General features: G+C 35.4%; 1 protein-coding gene across 1 annotated transcript in view; it reads left to right on the top strand.

Annotated features, from left to right (window-relative positions):
• The window catches only part of PTPRQ (protein tyrosine phosphatase receptor type Q), a 130,544-nt gene that overhangs the window by 18,021 nt on the left and 92,084 nt on the right, over positions 1-20,439 (top strand). The window contains exons 16-26 of the mRNA XM_074539671.1: positions 2,379-2,541; positions 4,151-4,411; positions 6,157-6,317; positions 7,258-7,369; positions 8,058-8,284; positions 10,278-10,347; positions 12,348-12,547; positions 13,937-14,186; positions 15,309-15,437; positions 16,169-16,315; positions 18,013-18,185. Of these exons, the coding sequence (XP_074395772.1) occupies positions 2,379-2,541; positions 4,151-4,411; positions 6,157-6,317; positions 7,258-7,369; positions 8,058-8,284; positions 10,278-10,347; positions 12,348-12,547; positions 13,937-14,186; positions 15,309-15,437; positions 16,169-16,315; positions 18,013-18,185 (1,893 nt within the window). The remainder of the gene's footprint in view (positions 1-2,378; positions 2,542-4,150; positions 4,412-6,156; positions 6,318-7,257; positions 7,370-8,057; positions 8,285-10,277; positions 10,348-12,347; positions 12,548-13,936; positions 14,187-15,308; positions 15,438-16,168; positions 16,316-18,012; positions 18,186-20,439) is intronic.

Raw genomic sequence — 20,439 nt, 5'->3', positions numbered from 1 at the left:
TTAACTGAAGTAAAAAATAAAAAATCCTTCCTTACAGAAGAATGTAATTGTTTTTTAGAAAGTCAAAGAATAATTATAGGGTTTTTTTTAAATATAGTAATTTATTAGACAAAAATGCAAACCTTGAATACCTGCCATACCCTTCTGGCCTTGGGCAGTAAGTAGTTTAGGGATTTCCTGAGTGAAATTAGATATACATAAAAAAAAAACAGGGACTATTCCTGATTTTTTTTTGTTATTTATACTTCACAGATTTGTTATGCCCTGTTTAAAAAAAAAAAAACTAGTACTTCCCTGTTCGCCATACCTTTCATGATTCATAAACTTCAATTTTTTCAATTTCTCATCATTCCTTATTTCAGTTCTCTGTCAAATATGATCCACAATAGCACCTAAATAGCATGGATCACATTTTACTAAGACATGCAGCCCATCTCTCTTTTGTATCCTGGCTTTTGCAGTCTGTCTTGTATTACCCTTAACATTTTGTAGCCACTGACCAGCTTATGGTCAACAAAACTTAGTATATTGCTGTTTTAACACATCACTTGAATCAATATGGATTTCAATGATCTTTCACAGTTAACTTACTTGAATGGGATATTCTTTGGTATACAGCTCTACCCTGAGTCAAAGTACTTTGTTTTAATGATCTACACCGTTTTTACCCCAATATTGCGATGCTCAATTATTTTCCTTCTGCTCTCCTGTGGCTTCAATTATATCCCTACGTAAATCTGAAATCTTAGTATCCTTAGGATAGTTCCTGGACAGTTCTTCTCTCTTCATTAGTGTAAAGCTGCATTGATCTCAATGGATAAGAGCAGCCAGTTAACCTCTCACACTATTTGCTGGTGCAGTCTGAAGCATATTTACAAATTTTAAAATTAAATTTAATGATCTTGTTTATTTTTTGAGCCAGTTCAGATACACTTCTGAATGTGTTAATGCTATTTGCACCCCTCTGTGGAAAATAATTGTCATCTGTAATATTGATCTTTATGTCTCAGTATTATTGTTCAGCATCTCATAGAGCAAGCAGCTACATTAGACTGTGCTTTGTCTGTATAAATGAGCTTTTCATTAAATCTTTAATGAGAAAGGCTTTCGTAGACTGGTTGCTTAGTAAGGTGCACCTGCATGAAAGGGATCATTTTACTAATCATTTAAAATTAATCATCCCTGCTCACCAACTTTCTATGCAATATATTGTAGTTTGTAAAGAGAAGAGTGCACAAAAGGTACTTTCCTAACTTCTTTATACTAGATGTAAATCTTTAATCTATAGCTTTGCTTCTAGCATCTTGCAGTGCTGTAATTCTAATAAGGTGATGACAGTTTCCAAGATTTTGTTTGTATAAACAGACACTGTACTGGTAAAATAGACAGAGGGGAAATGGATCATTCCCCCCCCCAGATGAATAGCAGCTAACCCAGTGCTTTCAGGTCACTGCCATGTGTACAACATCCCCTTTCTGCTGGAAGAAACAACTAGTGGCAGGACAGGACTCACTGTGCAGGCAGCTGCAGCCCTACTTGGTCTCAGCATTAAGAGCCATTCCTGAGAAATGTGTGGTTTTTGTTGGAGGTGCTTGTTCAGTGCCCTCCTCTGCAGGGCAGGCATGGTCTGCATCTTGCCTCTCACTAGTGCAGATGGGAACGAGTCTGCAGGACCACTCCGCTAGGTCCACAGAAAGAACTGGTGCAGGAATTTTTTGTTACCTTAGAATTCTCTGGAAGGTCAGAAGGAATCTAGGAGTTAAGCCTAGCCTCTAGGAGTTAAGTCCCTAGATTTCAATGACTTTATATCTCCAACCCTTCTGTTTTCTGCAGTGGCTCTTAACAGATGGATTTTTAAGGGATAACAGTGAATGGAGTTCAGCGACTGATCCCTTGGGAGTCTTTTCAGAATTTCAGCTCTTAACAGCTCATGGGTGTGTTTTTTGGTTGAATGGTTTTAAGTGTTCAGATTTTTTCCTTTATTTTGCTATGTTTTGCTTTTTTGTTTTGTTTTGAGGATTTTTGCCAGAAAGATACAGAGTAATTAATTGTACAGTTCATTAGTACAGCTGTGAGACTGAAGAGTCAGGGTACACTTTATTGTCCTTCCTCTAAGAGCAAAAACCTGTAAGCCTCAACTTCACTTTGCTTACTTCATCTACTTTTCAGTATTAAAGTCATTGCTTTCACTTCCGGGCTATTAAGAAATGCTGGAGTTTTATATTGGTGGAACATGATATAAAGCTCCTTGATTCTTTTTGTATTTAAAATGTGGAAAATATTCTAAATGTTTTTATACTAACAGGTAGTTGTAATCTCTGATCATTACCTTTATGAACTTAAATGGTCTAATATAAAGAATTCTTTTGCTTTGATAGCTTTCATATTCTCTGATGAATAATGAAAAGCTGCTTACCAGAACTATTTATGACAGCAGAGCTGTAGTGAAAAATCTGACCCCTGGGACAGAATACATTTTTCAGTTATGGACAGTTAAAGGTTTGGATTCCTCTGTGGCTGTGGAGAAAAAAGTCATCACAAGTAAGGAAATACCTTATAAATTGTCCTTTTGAAAACCAGTAAATATTCAGAGACATTTACTTCATCGTTTGTAACTGAAAAAGATCACAGAGCTCAAAATGAGACTTCAAATTTGGGAGGAAAGTTGTGCTTCTTCTTGTGATAGTTTTTTAAATAGGAGCCTTGTACATGACTTGCTGAATTGAGGTTGAGGAGTCTAGACATGGCTGGAAATAGCCCTTTGAAAAAAGCTTCCAGTTTAACAAAGTAATATCTTGCCAGAATAGCGTCCTATACTTTTATAATTACCTTGAATTTTGTTTACAATTGTTTCCGTATCTCCTAATTTCTTGCAAGTCCATGATCTCAGATTGCAGTACTGCTCCTGTGCAAGGACACAGAATGTTTAATACAGTAAGAGGAATTGTGCTTCAGAGAGCTTGGCAAAGTCCAGAAACCAGTATCTTACACTCATTTTCTGTCTCTGAGCAAACATGTATTTTCCAATGCTCCTGTGATACAACATAAAAAAGAGGGAAATTTATTTGTGGCATAAATTTAGAAAATATTTATATTGAATTCTGGGCTTCAAAAGCAGATAAAAAGAAGCTAGTTGTAATCAGAAAATTAATCAACTCCCAGATTTATAAATATGCATGTCACAGACCTCCTCTCTTTGATGGATGTTCTGTGGCGTGTTTGGATTACAACTCCTTAACTCAGTTAATAGTCAAGGAGGCTCTGCACTTAGTTATTCAAAGATAAGTGAATCTCTGAAAAAAACCTGAACAAGTCCTGCAGATTCTTGTGAATGAAACATGCAGCAGAATATTCATTATCATGTTCCTGAAGATGCTTTTGTTCCTCAGATAAATATTTTCAAGAGAATTGTTGATGGGTCCTGAGTATGCCTAGATTATAAAAAGTATAATTTTATTGGTAAATCCTTAGGATTTTTTTCATGCTGAGTAATAGGCATATGTTAATTAATATTTTTCATAAAGCTTCAAGGAAGATAAACTAATTATGTGGGAGATTCACTTTTTAGGGGGAATGGAAACATTCTTCTTTCCCAAGCAGCTGTGCTACACAGATAAATGGAAGTCTTATTAGTGAATTATCTGTGATTTTAGGAATCTTCATATAATAAAAAATACTTTTTAAAAAAGAAAAAAAGGGATAATCCCTGAGTCTGTGCTATTTACTCTGTCCCTAAGTGAGCAGATGAACAGTTTTCTAAAATTATGTGACATATAATGTATTAGAAAACTTCAGAGTGACCAAAAGCTCTACTTGTGCTTACAAAGTGTTCCATTCTCATCCTGTTGTACCAGTGAGCAATGTTACTGTTCTTAGTGACCTCATAAAGTTGAAATTTTCTTCCATAAATTTCATAATGACCACAGGAGGTACATCCCCAGGTTTTATTTACCCTGTGCAACATAGTGGCACTGTTTTCTATACATCCATACAAAGAGTTCTAAAATTTATATGCATATTTCATGATGTTTTGAAGTCTCAAAAGATTACTTTGCGTAAAAACTATTTATTTTTAAAAGCTGCTATTGTCTTATGTTTCAAGTACTAAGGATTAATTGTTTCTTTATTAATCTCATTACTTTTACCATAGAACCTGCTGGGATATGTGGTCTGAGATTAAAAATGGTAACTACTTCCTCTGCAACTGTAATGTGGAATCCAACCAAGACTAACTTCACTTCTTATAAAGCATCTTTATCCAACAACACCTTTATAGTAAAGTTCAGGATCCCAGGAACAGTGACAGACTTCAGTGTTACAGACCTGATAGCTGGGGGCATTTACAATTTCACACTGAGAAGACTAAAAGGAAATATTGAAGGATCTTCTGCTGTCCTTGAATTTGTAACAGGTCTGTATGGTTTCCTGCTTCCTCTGCCAGAGAATGGTACATGTCCCTAACAGTGCATGTTTATCATTGCGCATCTCACTCAAAATTTCAAGAGAGCTTAGGTGTAATAGTTTGCTGTTGTCATGGGCATTACTTACTAAGCATATTACTTGTACCCTATTCAAGCTACACGTAGGGATACCTGCCAGAAACATAATGTCCTTAGCTGTGCTGCATTTCTTTTGACCATTTTTAGTATTTTGGATCTTATTCTGCAGAGAGATACACACAAGCTGGATTTTACCTTACGATTATTTCAGTAGTTGTTTTTTACAATGGGTGAAGTTAAATGCATTTAGAAATGTTTGTAGAATTAAGATTTTAGATTGTAAACTACATTCAGAAATTTATTGTGGGTCTGTACAAAAAGACCTCTATATGCCTAAAATCCAGCTCTAATAGAAGTTGAGATCCACGCAAATAATAGGACTGATGAAAGCAGTAGGACTCTAAACTTATTAGAATATATTAAAAGGAAGAACTTATGCTCTCAGTTAAACTTGCACAACTCCACATATATTATTAAGATTTTTTTTGTTCTGTTAGTGTTAAAACCATGAGTAAAAAACCCCATACATATAAGACAAATACAGATGGAATGTAAAATCTGAAGTTAGTATTTGGATATATTAATATTTCTGATTATTTGATTAACTGGAATTATCTGTTTGAAACAATTATGCAACTTTGTATAGTCTGTGTAAAGGGTTCATCAAAGATATTTAATCTTAGCAGACTTACAGCAAATAAGAAAGGAATGGAAATCTTTCAGAGTTGAACCTATGCATTACTCAGGCTGCACAGTATGATACCAATGTATAAACTACTAGAAGATTTAGTCTGAATTCAGAAGAACCATATTAGAAAGGCAGACAGAGGACTGAGTGCAAGGGTGAATCTGAAATGAGGTGAAGAGCACCACTGACTGGGCTTGCTCTGAGAGATGAGCATGGGGAAAGCTGATAGTTATATGTGAATTTTAAAGTAGAAAGAAAAGAGATGAACATGGCCAGAGATTGTAGAGATGAACAAATTATACAGTCTTATATGTAGATGACATTTTAATGATCTCCTGAAGAATTTAAAATCCTAATTTTTCATTCATTATTGATTATGAGGCTTAGAGTGAATAATACACTAAATTTAAATACAGTAATTTAAAGATGCATTTAAAAGCAGAAGAAAATGTGATGTTGTGACATGAGCAGGTGGATATTTGCTTTAATAAAAGGAGTAAACTATCCACGTTTTGGGATCTTAACTGAGCAGAGTTCATGGAATTACTGGGATTCCAAATACATGAAATGTATAAAATAGTTGCCAGCCCTGCGGTAAACAGCAGGACAAACACTAGCTATATCTTGAGTTTTGACTGTAGCAGTAGTTATGTCAGCATTAGTGCTAAGTTTGAGGCTGAGGGCCACAGAAACCCCAGGACTGTGCAGAGATTTTGTTGTTAACTGGACACTGTGCAGAGACACTCGAGCTTGCTCTCTGTGAACGGGCACCCAGCACAGTTGAGAGGCCATCGACCAAATCCCAGGGGTAGTGTAGCAACCGTAGGATCACATGTTGCCATATCCACACTAATCCCTTGCATAGCAAGTAAACTCTTCTTTGATGCTTTTCTATTCAGTTGTAACTACTAATATACTTTAAATGGAGTTATTTAGGTGAATGTCATTTATTCCACAATTCTCTTTCAGAACCTGCAAAACCAGAAAGTCTGAAATTCTTCAATGTTTCATCACATTATTTTTCACTGTATTGGAGACTACCGTATGGACTTGTAGACAGATTTCATGTGGCTCTTGCTCCTGATCATGCTTCTGTTGTTATCCTAGATCTGGGAGTTAGGGAGTATCAAGTAAGTGCTTTTATTACAGGACTTGCAGGGCTGGCTTTCCCTTATGTGCTGTGCTGATGAGGAATTCAAGCTTTCCTCCTTAGCTGTTTAATGCATATATGAATGTGAAAGTATTAATGAAAAATTGGTGGGATGGGAGCAAATTTCAGCACCCACAGTTTGCTGCCTAACAACAGGTAGTGAACTTACTGTTGTTTTAAAGTCTACTAGAAGGACACAGACTGTCATCCAAGGATTCATGAATAGTTTAACAAGGGAAGGGCAGAGCTATTGAGTAGTACAGACTCATTAATTGTGTACTTGCCAGGAGGATCTCTGCTTAAATCATTAATGCAGGCAACATTTCACTGCTAAGCCATCAAAAAGATATAGGAGCACTTTTTGATTCTGCTCTCTGGAACATATAATATTAACAGAAATAATGGTTGTTCTGGATGTTTTGCTTTTGTTTTTCATTGGAACTGCAAAGACACAGGTATTTTATATAATTTCTTGCTAAAGAAGTTAATAATTATGCTTACTGAAAAGGACGGGCTAGTTTAAGGGTCAAAAACTTGTTTTTCAGGGTTTTTCTTGTTCATTCTTTCAAAAAGGAGTTTTATAATGCTTCATATTTACTTTGATAATGATAATACAGGAAAACATCTATAGATACATTGATAGGAGACTCTGGGATAAAATTAACTATTAATTTTATTGTTCTTCTATATTGAATGTTGCTCACATCTTATGAAGGGTAGTTGACAGCAAAATACTGTATCTAACAGATGTAGAAATTTAGTTATGAATTGCTTAAAATTCCCTGTGGTTTTTTGTGCTTTTTTTTTTTTTTTGTTGGGATATTTTTTGTTTGTTTGTTTTGGGGTTTTTTTTGAGGAGAGAGGGATTCATTTTTGTGATTCTTTACAAAAGGCTTAAATAAAATGATGTCCTATTTCAGGCTGATTTTTCCAATACTCTTCCTGGAACAACATACAATGTTACAGTTTCTGCAGTTTCTTCGTCCGTCTATAGTTCACCTGCAAGTAGAACTGTGACAACAAATGTGACAAGTGAGTTTAAAATGACTGATGAAATTTTGTTCATTTTTTAAACTATGCTGTCTTATATTTTTCTGTGCACAGTAATGTCCAAAAAATTATAATCAGATTTCAACAGCCATTAAAATTTTTCATCTTCTTTTACTATTTAAAAATACGCTGAATTGGAAGTGCTCTATGAGAGCTTAAAAATTTACAAGCTTTTGAAAAATTTTCTATTGTGTCATGTAGTAATATCCAGACTCTGATTTACACCTATAGTGGTACATAAAGAAATGTTCAGAGCTATTTCCAATAAAATGTAGCCAAAGCAGATGAGCTTTTTAAGAGAGCACACTTTAATTAAGTGCTAGAATATGTAAGATATTAAATTGGCATTAAACTCTGGTTTTAAACAAAGTTCTTGACCAATACATTTTTTACATTCTTACAGAATAATGCTTCTGGTGTTTCAAAATTGACCTAATGATTTCTAACAGGACTGTAGCAAGAAAAAAAGATTTTTATTCAGCAGTACATCAGTTTTCAGTAGTTTTATGAGGCTATGCTGGCAGATGATTTAATTTCTCTGTAGAATCTGTGAATGTGTCTCCACTCTCATGAATCTTAATTAAAAATTGGTTTACATGTGTGTGCTTGTGTGTGTGCATATGTGTGTGTGTGCACACATATATAATTTGTTTTTTTAATTTATTTTTAGATCCTGGGCCACCTGTGTTCCTTGCAGGTGAAAGAGTGGGTTCTGCTGGGATTTTGCTCTCATGGAACACACCACTCTATCCAAATGGGAGAATTCTATCCTATATTGTTAGATATAAAGAAGTCTGCCCATGGATGCAAACAGCTTATACACAGGTCACAACAAAGCCAGACAGTTTGGAAGTTCTTCTCACCAGTCTTAACCCTGGAACAACTTATGAAATTATGGTAAAGGCTTGACAAATACCTTTCAGTATTTTGAATTCTGATTTATTGAAAATTGTGTGAGTTTATAGTAGGTTCCTGTAGAGTTTTCTGAGGGACCATGTTATTTACTGTTGCCATATAACAAAATATGTTAGCCAGATATTTTTTTAGTTGAGTTTATTTGAGTAGTGTTTTTAAAATCTGCTTAAAAATGTCCCAGTCAAACTTGCACTGAAATATACCTGCTTCTACTGATATTTGAATTAATATATGGCATTATGTGGTAAAACATAAGAAGAAAAGGGGGTAGAATTTTTGGGCGCATCTAAATCCTTCTTTATCTTCATTGACATTTAATCTTTCAAATTACTGGTGTACTTTGCGTATTACATGTAGGTTACTAAGTCATCTCAGCCAGATCCAAAAAAGCATGTCTTCCATATATAGAATTTGTTTGCACTGAGAATAGGCATTCCTGATCCATCTCTGAACACCTCAACAATAGATGACTTCAGGTGGGCAGAAATTAATTTCTTCTCTCTTGGCAATATTTACCAAGCAATTATTTGTCTGCTTTACTCTTTTCATAAGAACCTTGGAGAGGTTCCTCTTTTCAATATCAAGAATTTAATGAAATTATGTGTTGATTTGCTTCATTCCATTCTGTTGCCTTGAAGCTGCACATATGAGGTAGGGGTTTCCATGTCTGTCTGAATGCTAGTTTTGTTTCTGACCTCTTTCTACAAGAGCTACCTTGAGATGAGGTAATAAAAACAATGTTTAGGTAAGGAGATAGATTAAGATTTATATGGTATAATTTAAATACTGCCAGAATTTCCTGACTGCATGTCAACCTGTGAAGATCTTCGGTCAATTTCCTCAGCTATTGCAATTACTTCATCAATTTCTAAGGATGTTTCAAGATTGTCCCTGTGAAGCGCAAGTAGGTGGGGTTGGCTGTAGTCATGGGGTGGATGTGCATGTGTTTTTGTGGCTTAGGAAGGAGCTAGCCAGTGACACAGATTCTTTTTGTCATCCTAGATTGTCTTTGATGCTACCTCGTATTCCTTTACTGTGTTTGTCTGTTGTAGCTTTGTCCTTTCGTTTAATTTTTACAGGGTTTGAAAAGCACACTGTTTAGTGCCAAGAAGTGATTAGAGCAAGTTTCCCTTCCTGGCCTGAGGCCTTCTCCTTTGCTACCCTCTGTGTACTCACCTCTCACCATTACTGCTGGAATTTTAGTAATGTTTACCTTTTGTTGTCCCTTTTACTTATTTTCAAAAAAAGTAGTCTTCTTTCCTCTTTCTTTGTAAGTACTGGATGCCATGGCCCATCACTGAGTTGAATTGTCACCAAACCCTATATTGCAGAGCAAATGGCATTGTGGTTTTGTTCATCTCCATAAATTTTACCAAAATTTTGATACATTGTGCTTCTGTGGGAAGACTCCATGATTGTGAGCACTGAAGCATTTTCATCATAAAGTGCCTCTACACTCTCCCTGACCTATTCCCTTTCTGCAAAAAGTCATGCTTTTCTTGGGGTTCTGCTTTGAGGAAGGTTGACCTGCTCTCACTAGCCTACAGGAGACAGAGAAATAAAAGGCAGCTTATTCTCCTTTTTACCCCTAAAGTTATAGTAAGTAAAACAGGAATGCAGAATCTGGAATAAGTGTATTGTGGTAAGAAAAAGGAGTGTTACTGATGTTATTCTTGTTGTCGATTTTTGCATAAAATAGGGGCTAATAAAATAGTGATCCTCTTTTCCTGTGTGAATATTCATATGTGGTTTTCTCAATTTCTTATGCTGTTACATACTTTTTCCCTTTTATTTTTTTATATTTAAACAATGAGTATAAATTATACAACACAACTATAAAGGGCATGTTCATCTGTATATTTATAGTTTAAAAGCTAAAAGCTGTATCTCTGTGAATCCTTAGGATTTTCATATTCCCTGAAACTGTGTATACTGTAGATTTTCTAATGTGGATCCTTTCTGGTTTTTCCTGTAGGTTGCTGCTGAGAACAGTGCTGGTATTGGAGTGTTTAGCGATCCTTTCCTTTTCCAGACTGCAGAAAGTGGTAAATTTAATAAAGCTGTCAATTATTTTGATTAAATTTGCTCTAATTTGTTCAAATAAATTTCCATGATGAATTTCATACTTGAACAAATTTCAATGCATTTAGAACAAAATCCTTATTCTTATTCTGTCACTCAGTGACAAAGTTTCATTTAGTTCTGTTTGCTAACGATGCCATTTAGGGTGTGCCCATAGGGGTGTTTGTTGTACACAAAGTCTGTTTTTCTTGGAGTTTTCCTATGCCAGTTTCTAGGTAGGGAGCTTCCAGAAAGCAAGGTCTTAGCAGAGCACAACTACCTATCAAGTGGATCCATCTGTTGTTGCCTGCAACAATTCTAGGAGACAGACTTTGTTGTGGGATCATCTCTGCCATTGTCTGCTAAGTCAATCTGTATTTGTTTAGTGATGGATTCTAAGAACTTCAGCACAGAATGTATTTTATTAAATTTTTATGCATTGATTCTGAAGGTAAAAAAAAATCTGAAATGAAAATTTGATTTGGTGGTTTGATTTAGAAAGTTTGATTGTGCAAACTCAAACACAGTCTGAGTTTGTACAATTTTTACTAATTTAGTGTTTGTGGTCTTGCTTGTGCTCCAGGAGCAGTTGTGCCTTGGCTGATGAGCTTGCGGCAGTGCACCTGTGAACCAGTCTCAATGGAAAACAGAGCTTGTGCTGCCAAGGCAGTGACTGCCCATCTGGGTTTAGGCTGCTTTCCCTTTCTGTGCAAACTGCAGAGTGAGATAACTTAATTAATGGCAGAAATCACTCTGAACAAATAATGCAATAATTTATGAACCCAGTATAAGAAGGAGTAGTAAACTTGCCACATGGATATGTGTGAGATCCTTATTCTTCAGTATTTGTGCATTATTGCTGGTAAAAAATCTTATTTCTGTAAGCTTTATTATTTACTCATGTTTGACAGAGGACAGCACTATCATTTCTCCATATGGGAACATGAGCTTTTTATTTTTGGAAGCATTTCTGTCTACATTTTTATTAAATCTAAAATGCCTTACTATAAATGTAATTGGAAGGTTTCTTCAAATTATAGATGAGTGGTGTGTCATTGGTATAACGGTTATACTTTTTTTTCTCAACTGTTTTTTTGTTCTAATTCTTGCTTTACGGCTAAGGAAAGCCAAACATCTTAATGAACATAAAGATGGGAAGTTTAAAGGGAGAAAATTAGCCTGAAGATAAAATAATTTAAATATAAAGGTTGAATTTTGGGAGGAGGGGAAAAGAGGTGAAAGATGCGGAAGAGATTTAGCAAGACTGAAAGCACTGAATATGAGGCTTGGAGGAGCTGTCTCAATTCACCTGTGGAAGGTCTGTAATTGTGGAATGCCTTTTTTTAAAAAGACTGTGAAAAGACAGCTATAGCAGAACCTGCTGCTGACTCTGCCACATGTAGGCCACAGGGCTTTAATTCCCAGGAGATTTCAGCATGTAAAATAGCATGTAAAATCTGATTTCAATGCTGCACCTCATTCCTTTGTGCTGTGATTAATACTGATGCTCTGAAAAAGGCCACAGAGACTGTCACCGATATAAAGAACAGCATTTATGCAGCAATAGTGAATATTCCAACTTAATTGAGTTACTTAAATCTATGTGCAGCAGAAAAGATGACACAGGTAAAGTGAAATAAAACACACAGTGTTATCAAATGCTCTTAACCAGAAAAAAAAAAAAAAGAAAAAAAAGGCAATGTTTTTCTGTTTCTGGAACATTCTAAGAAGAAAATTTCTAAGTTGACCAAACCCATTACTACATATATAATGAGACTGAAATACTTATATTTCTCACTTAAACCAGATTGAAAAATAGCCAGTTGTAGATCAGCTACATTATGTGTTTGTGAATGTTTTTTATGTGTTTGCTTCAGAATTTGGAAGCTAGAAATGGAGTTAAAAAAAAAAAAAAAATATTTGCTACTTTTCAGTGCTGAGAAGAACAGTTTATCTCACTGCTTTTGTTTGTTTTGTTTTCAAGCTCCAGGTAAAGTAGTGAATCTCACAGTTGAAGCCTTAAATTCTTCAGCTGTAAATCTGATCTGGTTTCTCCCTCGGCAACCAAATGGAAAGATAACTAGTTTCAAGATTAGTGTGAAACATGCAAGAAGTGGAATTGTAGTGAAAGATGTCTTGGTTAAAGTAGAGGACCTTCTGTCTGGGAGGTTACCAGAATGTAATGTAAGTGCTATAAACTTCTAAATTAGAAGTAGACTCAACCCACAGAATATAGTTTTACATTTAAAATTTGAGACTTAAAAATGTAGAGCCTTACTTTTCAGAAAGATTCAAAAACCTTACAGATTTAGTCCCAAGACAGGATATAATATGAAGAAAAGCCTTTCTGTTCAAAGTATTTTAAATTGAATACTTTTGCTTGAAAAGTTCAGTTTAATCAAAGCAAAAATGTTATGAAAGGTTAAGTTTGGCATCCTTTTAACAGAAAATCATGAAATAGAAAATTTCTGATTTTTTCAGCTTCCAATTTTTATCTTTTTATTTTACACATAATTCAATTAGAAAAAACCCAAGAATTTACATGGATTTTTTGGTCAGTGAAGACATAGAGTATTGTTAATATCTTATTTTCTATATAGTATGATATTTTTGATATAGTGTGATATTTTTGTATTTTAGAAGTATGCTTTATTCTGTTTTGCACATTTCAATATATTTAAAATACTTCTTCTACCAAAATAAAAACTGAACATGATTGGCAGAGTGATTTTCAAAAATATGGTTGCAGTCTGAATTGTTCTTATTGTTGAATTCAGACCTGTAAACATTGAATCCTTTTGAAATTTCTTGAAGAAAATTCTCTCTTCTAGAATTTTTTTTCTCTTTTTCCTTCTTACTTTGGGCAAAGTTTAGCAGATACAGAAATGTCAAAACGTCAAGTAACCAAGCATTTTTTCCTTTGACCTTTTTTAAAAATTTCTTACACTTAGCGCTTTAAAGAAAAGTGCAATTTTAAATTGCATTAGTTAACATAAATTTGGTTTCAGTTTTTATTTGAAAGATCATTTTAGACATTGCAAAGGTTCCTAACACCAGGCTGGTTTAATTCAGATCTGAGAAAGTAGGCTGCCACCTACTGAACCATAAGCATTGGTCACCACAATGCCTAGCAATTTTTCAGAGTTGTCTCCTGACACAATGGATTAAGAAACTCCTGTCTAGTTTTATCCATGATGTGTGCATATATGTATGTTATGTGTGTGTGTGCACATACACACATACAGCATACATGCGATGCAAAAGGACGTCACTAGGGAACGTTTTTCGAGAGATAGACTGAATGCTGAAAATGGAAACTGGGAATAATTAAATGAATCCTAGGGAGATGGTTCTGTTTAGTCAGATTTGAGATCTTCTTGAATAAGACAGGAAATTCTAACACTGTCACTAACAGGATGCACTAGCAAAGTCTGCCTAAATTTGGAAAGTGAAGCACAAAAAGGAGAACCAGTTCAGGGTAATTTTTTTCAAAGATGGTCAGCCTTATTTTACATTTATTTACAATTATTGGTTATAGATGCACTTTATTATGTTTCTTATTTTTACTTATAGGATAAGAGTGAATCTTTTTTGTGGAGTACTACCACTCCTTCAACTACTTTTGGGAAACCCACAAGTCTTTCACAGACTACAGTGACACCAAGTACAGAGGCAACAAGTCAGATGAGCTCTGTTTGGAGTGAACCAATCAGCTTTGTTGTAACTAACCTCAGGCCATACACCACCTATCTTTTTGAAGTCTCTGCAGTTACCACTGAAGCAGGTTACATTGACAGTGCAATTGTCCGGACACCAGAATCAGGTATGTTAAATACATATGGCTCTAAAATGGCAATAAAATTCTCCAATTTGTGTGAAAAACTTTCTGCTGCAAGATACTTCTGTCCTAATCTGTCTTTATCTGTATCATGCTTTTGTATTTTCGTGATTACTTAATTTTACCTGATGGAAACAATTGAAAATGCATATATATTCATGTATCTAATAATGTACAGTGAGTGAGAGTTCACTTGTTGTTAGGAGTCAAAGATACCAAGAAACTCAGGACAGATCAAATTTTATGAAAAACTGGGGACAATTTAAGAACTGCTAATAATAAAATAATGGTAGAAGAATTGAAAATAAAGATGAAGGGTCCTAACTGTCAGGCATAATATTGTAAAAGGATGTGTTTTGTGTACATAGAAATGTAGTTTAGGCTTCTTTGCCTTTGTTGAGAAATACATTAATGAAGAAAACTCCTGTACTTTTGTTGCCAATCTGCACCTATTGCAGAAAGTTGTTCAGTGCTGAAGAAATCTTTAAGCACCAAGTGAAGTTGATTTTTGATTACCTGCAATGCACTGAGAAGCTGGAATTGGAAGCAATGGTCCATGAGCAGCACTTTTATAATGGCTTAGGTAGTGGGAGCACTGTTAGCAGAGCTGTACAAAAAAAGCATTCCAAAGGAGTGGTATTCCGGCTTTCTGTTTGTTAGTACATCATTCTTTTGCTTGATATGATTTGATGTTACTCAGTTCCCTTTCATACATACAAAATAGATAGCACTGTTCAGATAAAAAGAAATTTTATTTTCTCCTAGAAATGTTCAGTTGAATTGCTTTGATGGAATTTCAATAGCCTTAGTTTGCTGCTCTCTCAAGGGTTAATGAAATTTTGGTCAGTTTCTCTTCTCATGATTTCAGGGCTATTTTCTGGTTTATTTTTCACCTTTGTCTTTTAGAAATTATTTCCATACTATCAACTCTCTTGATACCTTCACTGAGAATTACCTTAAATAATAAATTAAGTAATTTTATGGCTTTTATGGCTGCCCTTCAGAATATTTCATGTTTATGTTAGAAACGAGTTGTCTGTTATGGGGTTCTTGGACATCCTAATATAAAGTATTTTATGTTCAAAGACTTTTCCCAATATGTTTAAGTTCCAGAAGACCCACCACAGAATTTTGCCAAGAGCAACATTACAGCAAAGTCTTTCTCAGTAATGTGGGACCCACCGACCATAGTAACAGGGAAATTCAGTTACAGAGTTGAGCTGTATGGACCATCTGGTAAGTCAGAGTTGATGTTACCATTTCTTTTGATTTTTTTGTGATTATTTCCTTACACATTCTTCTGGGCTTGCCAATCAAAAATGGATAGTCAAAAGCAGTGTTATAGATCCCTTTTTGCTATTATATGTTTTAATGGTTTGTAGATTAATTTTAAGGTGAAAGGAAGAGTATAAAGTGAAATTCACATTAGATATTTCTAGGAATGGATAAAATCAACTTCTACTCAATCTTTCAGGAGATACATAGGTTAAGCACACGGTTGCTGTGCTTATATATCTAAATCTTTACTTTTTTTCTTTCTGATAAAAATTTCTTGAGAATGTTCATTCTCATGCATTATACAATCAACACTTTAAGTCTGTTTTTGCATTTTTTTTGAACTCAGACATATATAGATACAGAAATTATAGAACTGTCTGTAGTTAAGCAAGACATAAGAATAAGCTGTATTCTAATGTTTTTATGGGACCACACAGGAAAAGTAAGATACATTTTTTAAAATCTCTTACTCTTAAAACTCCCTCCTCCTTGAAGTGGCTTGTTTGGTTGATTGGTGGGTTGGTTGGTTTGTTGTTTTATTCCCCATATATTCAGCATTATTCCACTAAAGTTGATTCTTGATTAGCCTTTCCCCGAACAAATTTGTCCTTTCATTTGTTCATCATACCAGAAAGTAGTCATGGGCTGTTTCTCTTTTAGACCTAAAATCTCTTTGTTTTTAATTCCAGGTCATGTTCTGGATAACAGTACAAAAGACCTGAAGTTTGTGTTTAGTAACCTTGTGCCGTTTACAACCTACGACGTGTATGTCAGTGCTGAGACAAGTGCTGGGGTGGGGCCAAAGACCAACCTCACAGTTTTCACTCCTGCAGATGGTAAGCACAGAGAGGCAAAACAAACATTGAACATGATAAAGGGTTTCAGTTTTCCCTTCAGAGCCTTTAAGGTACTTTGCAAAGGAGAGAATGCATGTAAGAGCCCTACAAGAGAGGAAAAGAAATCAGTTTAATATTATTATGACATTTATTTCTTTGTTTTTGTTAAGTTCATGCTCTGTCAGTACATTTATCCTCTATCAAAGGCCTTCAGAGATTGTGAAAGAAATGTAGCATCTTTCTAACAAAAGTAATTAATATTAGGTACAGTAATTAAGTTGCAGGGCCCCCTCTGCCCCGTTAGATGGCAGCAAGAGGAAAAGAAAGCGCAGCCCAGATTCTTGCTGCTGGCTCGTTCAACCCCCTGTTCCTTATGAAATCTCCCCTTTGATTCATCCTCACCATCTGTAATGGAGCCACCCTCAGCAGTGAGACAGGCCCCACATGGAGGGCTTGTCCCAGTACAAGTGGCTGGTTCTGCCTCTAAGCCCTCGGTCCTGTGGAATTGTGGTCCCAAGTGGCCAACTCATCAGGTTAGAATCCTTGGCTGCACGGAAATGCAGATTTATCTCACATATATGTGCGATTGTGCAGGACTCTTGGTCAGCATTTGAGGATGCATGGAGGAAAAATTGAGAGTTGCTGTGTAATAGAGAGGAAGTTACAAGATGGTTATTTCTGTCTTACTTTTATGCTGCACAACAAAAATTTAGAAAATCTCTGCCTCAGGGATTGCTGGCAGTGTTTCTTGTCAAGATGTAACACTGGGAGGAAAACCTATCTTTATTTATTTATCATATTCTTTCCTGAATGGTCTTCTTCAGGCAGCTCTCAGAGACAATTTCCAGAGATTACCTATCTGAGTACAGGTGCTCATCTTTTGTTGAAATGCACTGACAGAAACCAAAGGGAATTTTGGTGGGTTTGGGGTAATTTTAGCATAACACAGTGTGTCTTATTTTAATGCCAAATCTAAAAATCCTCCTTATACAAGTAATTTCAAAAATGTCTTTTATTGGTGTGTGTTAGGAAAAAAAATTCTTTTTGTATCAAATCTGAATATCATTCTATTGAATATAAATGTATTTTACCTCTGGAGGTCCTATGGAAGTTACAATATAAATTAGACTGAAATTTTAATGAAAAAATTATAGAAATTATGTAATTTCTATCTATTATATGTATCTGTCTATATCTACACACATCTATAAAATATATAATATAAATAAAATTATATAAACCTAAATAAAATTATATAAACCAATTGTAAAAGGGAAATTAACAAGCTATATCACAGTAACTTTTCCCACAGCTTTTTTACTTCATCCTTCTATGGCTTTGATGATTTTAGAGCTAACCTTTTATTTTCAAGAATACTTTAGAGTCCATATAGGAAAATAGCAAAGGCCTGCTTGATTCCAACCAAGTAGACCTCAGTAGAGCAATCCTGGTTTACATCTTATTAGTCTCTGACCATACTCATACATGTCTTATGTGTTAAAAAAAGTCTGCATATTTTTAGAACTGTAACTTGTTTGCTGAGAGAACACATGAAGTAACTCTCTACTCTGCACAGGATCAACTCAAAAGATAAGGATGTGAAACTGGACTGTCTATTGTACTTTGTATACAGTGCTGAAAAACCTTGTAAAAATCCCAAGTGTTTAATGAACTGAAATTTCTTCTTGGAAATTTAGTCCCAGGTGCTGTATCAGATTTACAACTAGCAGAAGTGGAAGCCACATATATAAAAATTACTTGGAGAAAGCCACAACAACCAAATGGAATCATTACCCAGTACAGAGTTAAAGTACATGTGCAGGCAACACTTGCCACTCTGGAAAACACTGTTCTTGGAGACAAAAATAAGGTATTATTTTCTTTTTTTTAGTATGGATTTTATGTTAGATTAAATTTGCTCTCTGCCTTATCTGACATTTACAGAATGAGCTAGTTCCCACTGATAAGTTGTCAGTTTTTTTAAAAGCCGTCTTCCTCAGTTCACAGTCTTTCTCTGACTGGCTTTCAAAACGATTCCAGTAATATTGTTTCCACAACATGAAAAATTAAATCATTCTGGTAAAATGATCCAGCTGCTGAAGGCAGGAAGCCACAGCCCACAGTCCTTGGGTTCTTTGCAGGCCAGGGTGGCCAGAGTAAAGAATTGGGTGCCTACACTGATACACAGCCACTCAGTCAAACCTCTAGAAGACGTGGTTATGAACCCTCTGAATTCAGCAGAAGTGTCCAAATGCTAGCTAAGTGTTTTACTAGCAAGGCAGACAGGCTTAGACATTTCTGCCTCCTTTTGTATCCTTAAAATCACGTGTGTGATGCTACATGCTTAACTCCATGCTGTGGTTGCATACTAAGGATGTCTGTGCACATCTATGGGATCATATCTCTGAGGGTACTTAGGCTGTCAATCAGTCTAGCTTCTGGATTTTGGGTCCTGATCTGCCTTGTGTGCTTAGAGCATCTCTGAGTATGCGGCACAGAACTGCAGACCCCTGGCAAAAGTTCAGCTCAGGATTTAATTCTTTCTGGGTAGGGCTTTTTGGGCTGAATTTTGGAAACAGGTGCCCAAAGTCTGCATAATTGCTTATTTTTTCAGGCAGTGATGTCTTTCACTGGATCTGGATCTAAGTTTTTGATGTAGGGCTCAAGGAAGGAGTTCACTTTCAAGTTGAATGATATACATTAAATAGAGCCCTGGAGTCAAATGTTAAATAAGGAGCAAGGGGAACAAAATTAGGATAAAGATCCATTCATTAAACCAGACAGGCATCCTTGGAAAAGGAAAACATATAACTCTGTAATTAAAGATTGTATCATAGTCCTGACACAAAAAATTAAAATATTGTGCACTAAAATGTTTTGGTGATGGAATTTCCTAATTTTTGAGTTCTTAGTGCAGTATCATTGCTGCTTTAGTATAATTTATAGAATGTTTTTTTCTAATTAAAATCCAAGGCAAGTAATAAACAACCTTGCTTTATCTAGAACTGCATTGACCAAAGCTTAGAGCAGCTACAGGGCTTGAACTGATAGAGTCACTGTGCTAATGGCACTCAAAAACCAATAGCAATAAAAAGCTGGTGTCTTATATGTGGAAAATCCTCAGAACCAAAAAGTATTTCCATGTGGCCTACTATTTTGCTATAAAATGCTGGTGAAGTGGGATCATACACAGTTTTTACCTCCTGGTACTTAGGTGAGATTGATGCTCTGTCTGTGCCTGTGGCTAATGTACCTCACATTAAAGGAGTAAAAATGTGGCTTTTCCCTTTCTCTGCCCAGAGTCCATAGGGAAAGGACTAATGTGTATTAGTTACATCACTGTAAAAACATGTCTTTCTGGCAATGAGGTGGGCCATGTGTGTCAGTGGGGAGTGTTCCAGATGACAGCAGAACAATTCAGAGATACTTGAGTCCTGGATCTGGTCCCAGATTTTGAAGGGGCATGAAGATCTGGTACTAACACACCATTTTGTACCTATGCTTTAGCCTCTCTCTCTTTTCTGCTTTTGTTTCTCCTCTCTTTGTTGTTGTTGCTGCACTTATATCTGCTGCCATCCCTTTCCAACATTTTTTTCTTTGCATCTTCTGTCTTATGGGCCCCTATATCACGCTGCCTCCCCTACACTCTCCCTTTTCATATATATACACCCTTGTTTTTCTTTCCCCTTTTTTTCATCAGCTTCTGGTTTTCTCCCTCTCCTCTTATTCCCTCTCAGAGATTTAGTCAGCCTGCTAATCCTTTCCCTGAGGGACTGGAAGGATCATCTGAAGTCCTTGTGTTTTCAATGCCTGCTGCCTTCTTTCAGGAGATAGTACAAATAAAATCTCCCAAGTTCAAATGTATATCTATTCAATATAGCTCTAAAATTATAGCTGTAAAATTAAAGGCCTTACTTTAAAATTGCCACATTATTATAAAATACGTATTTTAAGAATTGTTTTTAATAAAAAAACATTGGTGGTGTTTGATTAAACAATAACCAGAATGAAATGTTGTAGGCTACTGGCACCTGAACATTTTTATGACAAAGCTTATATTTTAAAAATTATTCTAATGACCAATGATGTTTGTATGGTAAAATTTATATAGTATTTATCTGCAT

This window comes from Zonotrichia albicollis, chromosome 4 (assembly GCF_047830755.1).
Source record: "Zonotrichia albicollis isolate bZonAlb1 chromosome 4, bZonAlb1.hap1, whole genome shotgun sequence".
In the NCBI taxonomy this organism is placed as follows: domain Eukaryota; kingdom Metazoa; phylum Chordata; class Aves; order Passeriformes; family Passerellidae; genus Zonotrichia; species Zonotrichia albicollis.
Note: the sequence above shows the minus strand (reverse complement) of the source record. Positions and strands in the feature narration are given on the sequence as shown.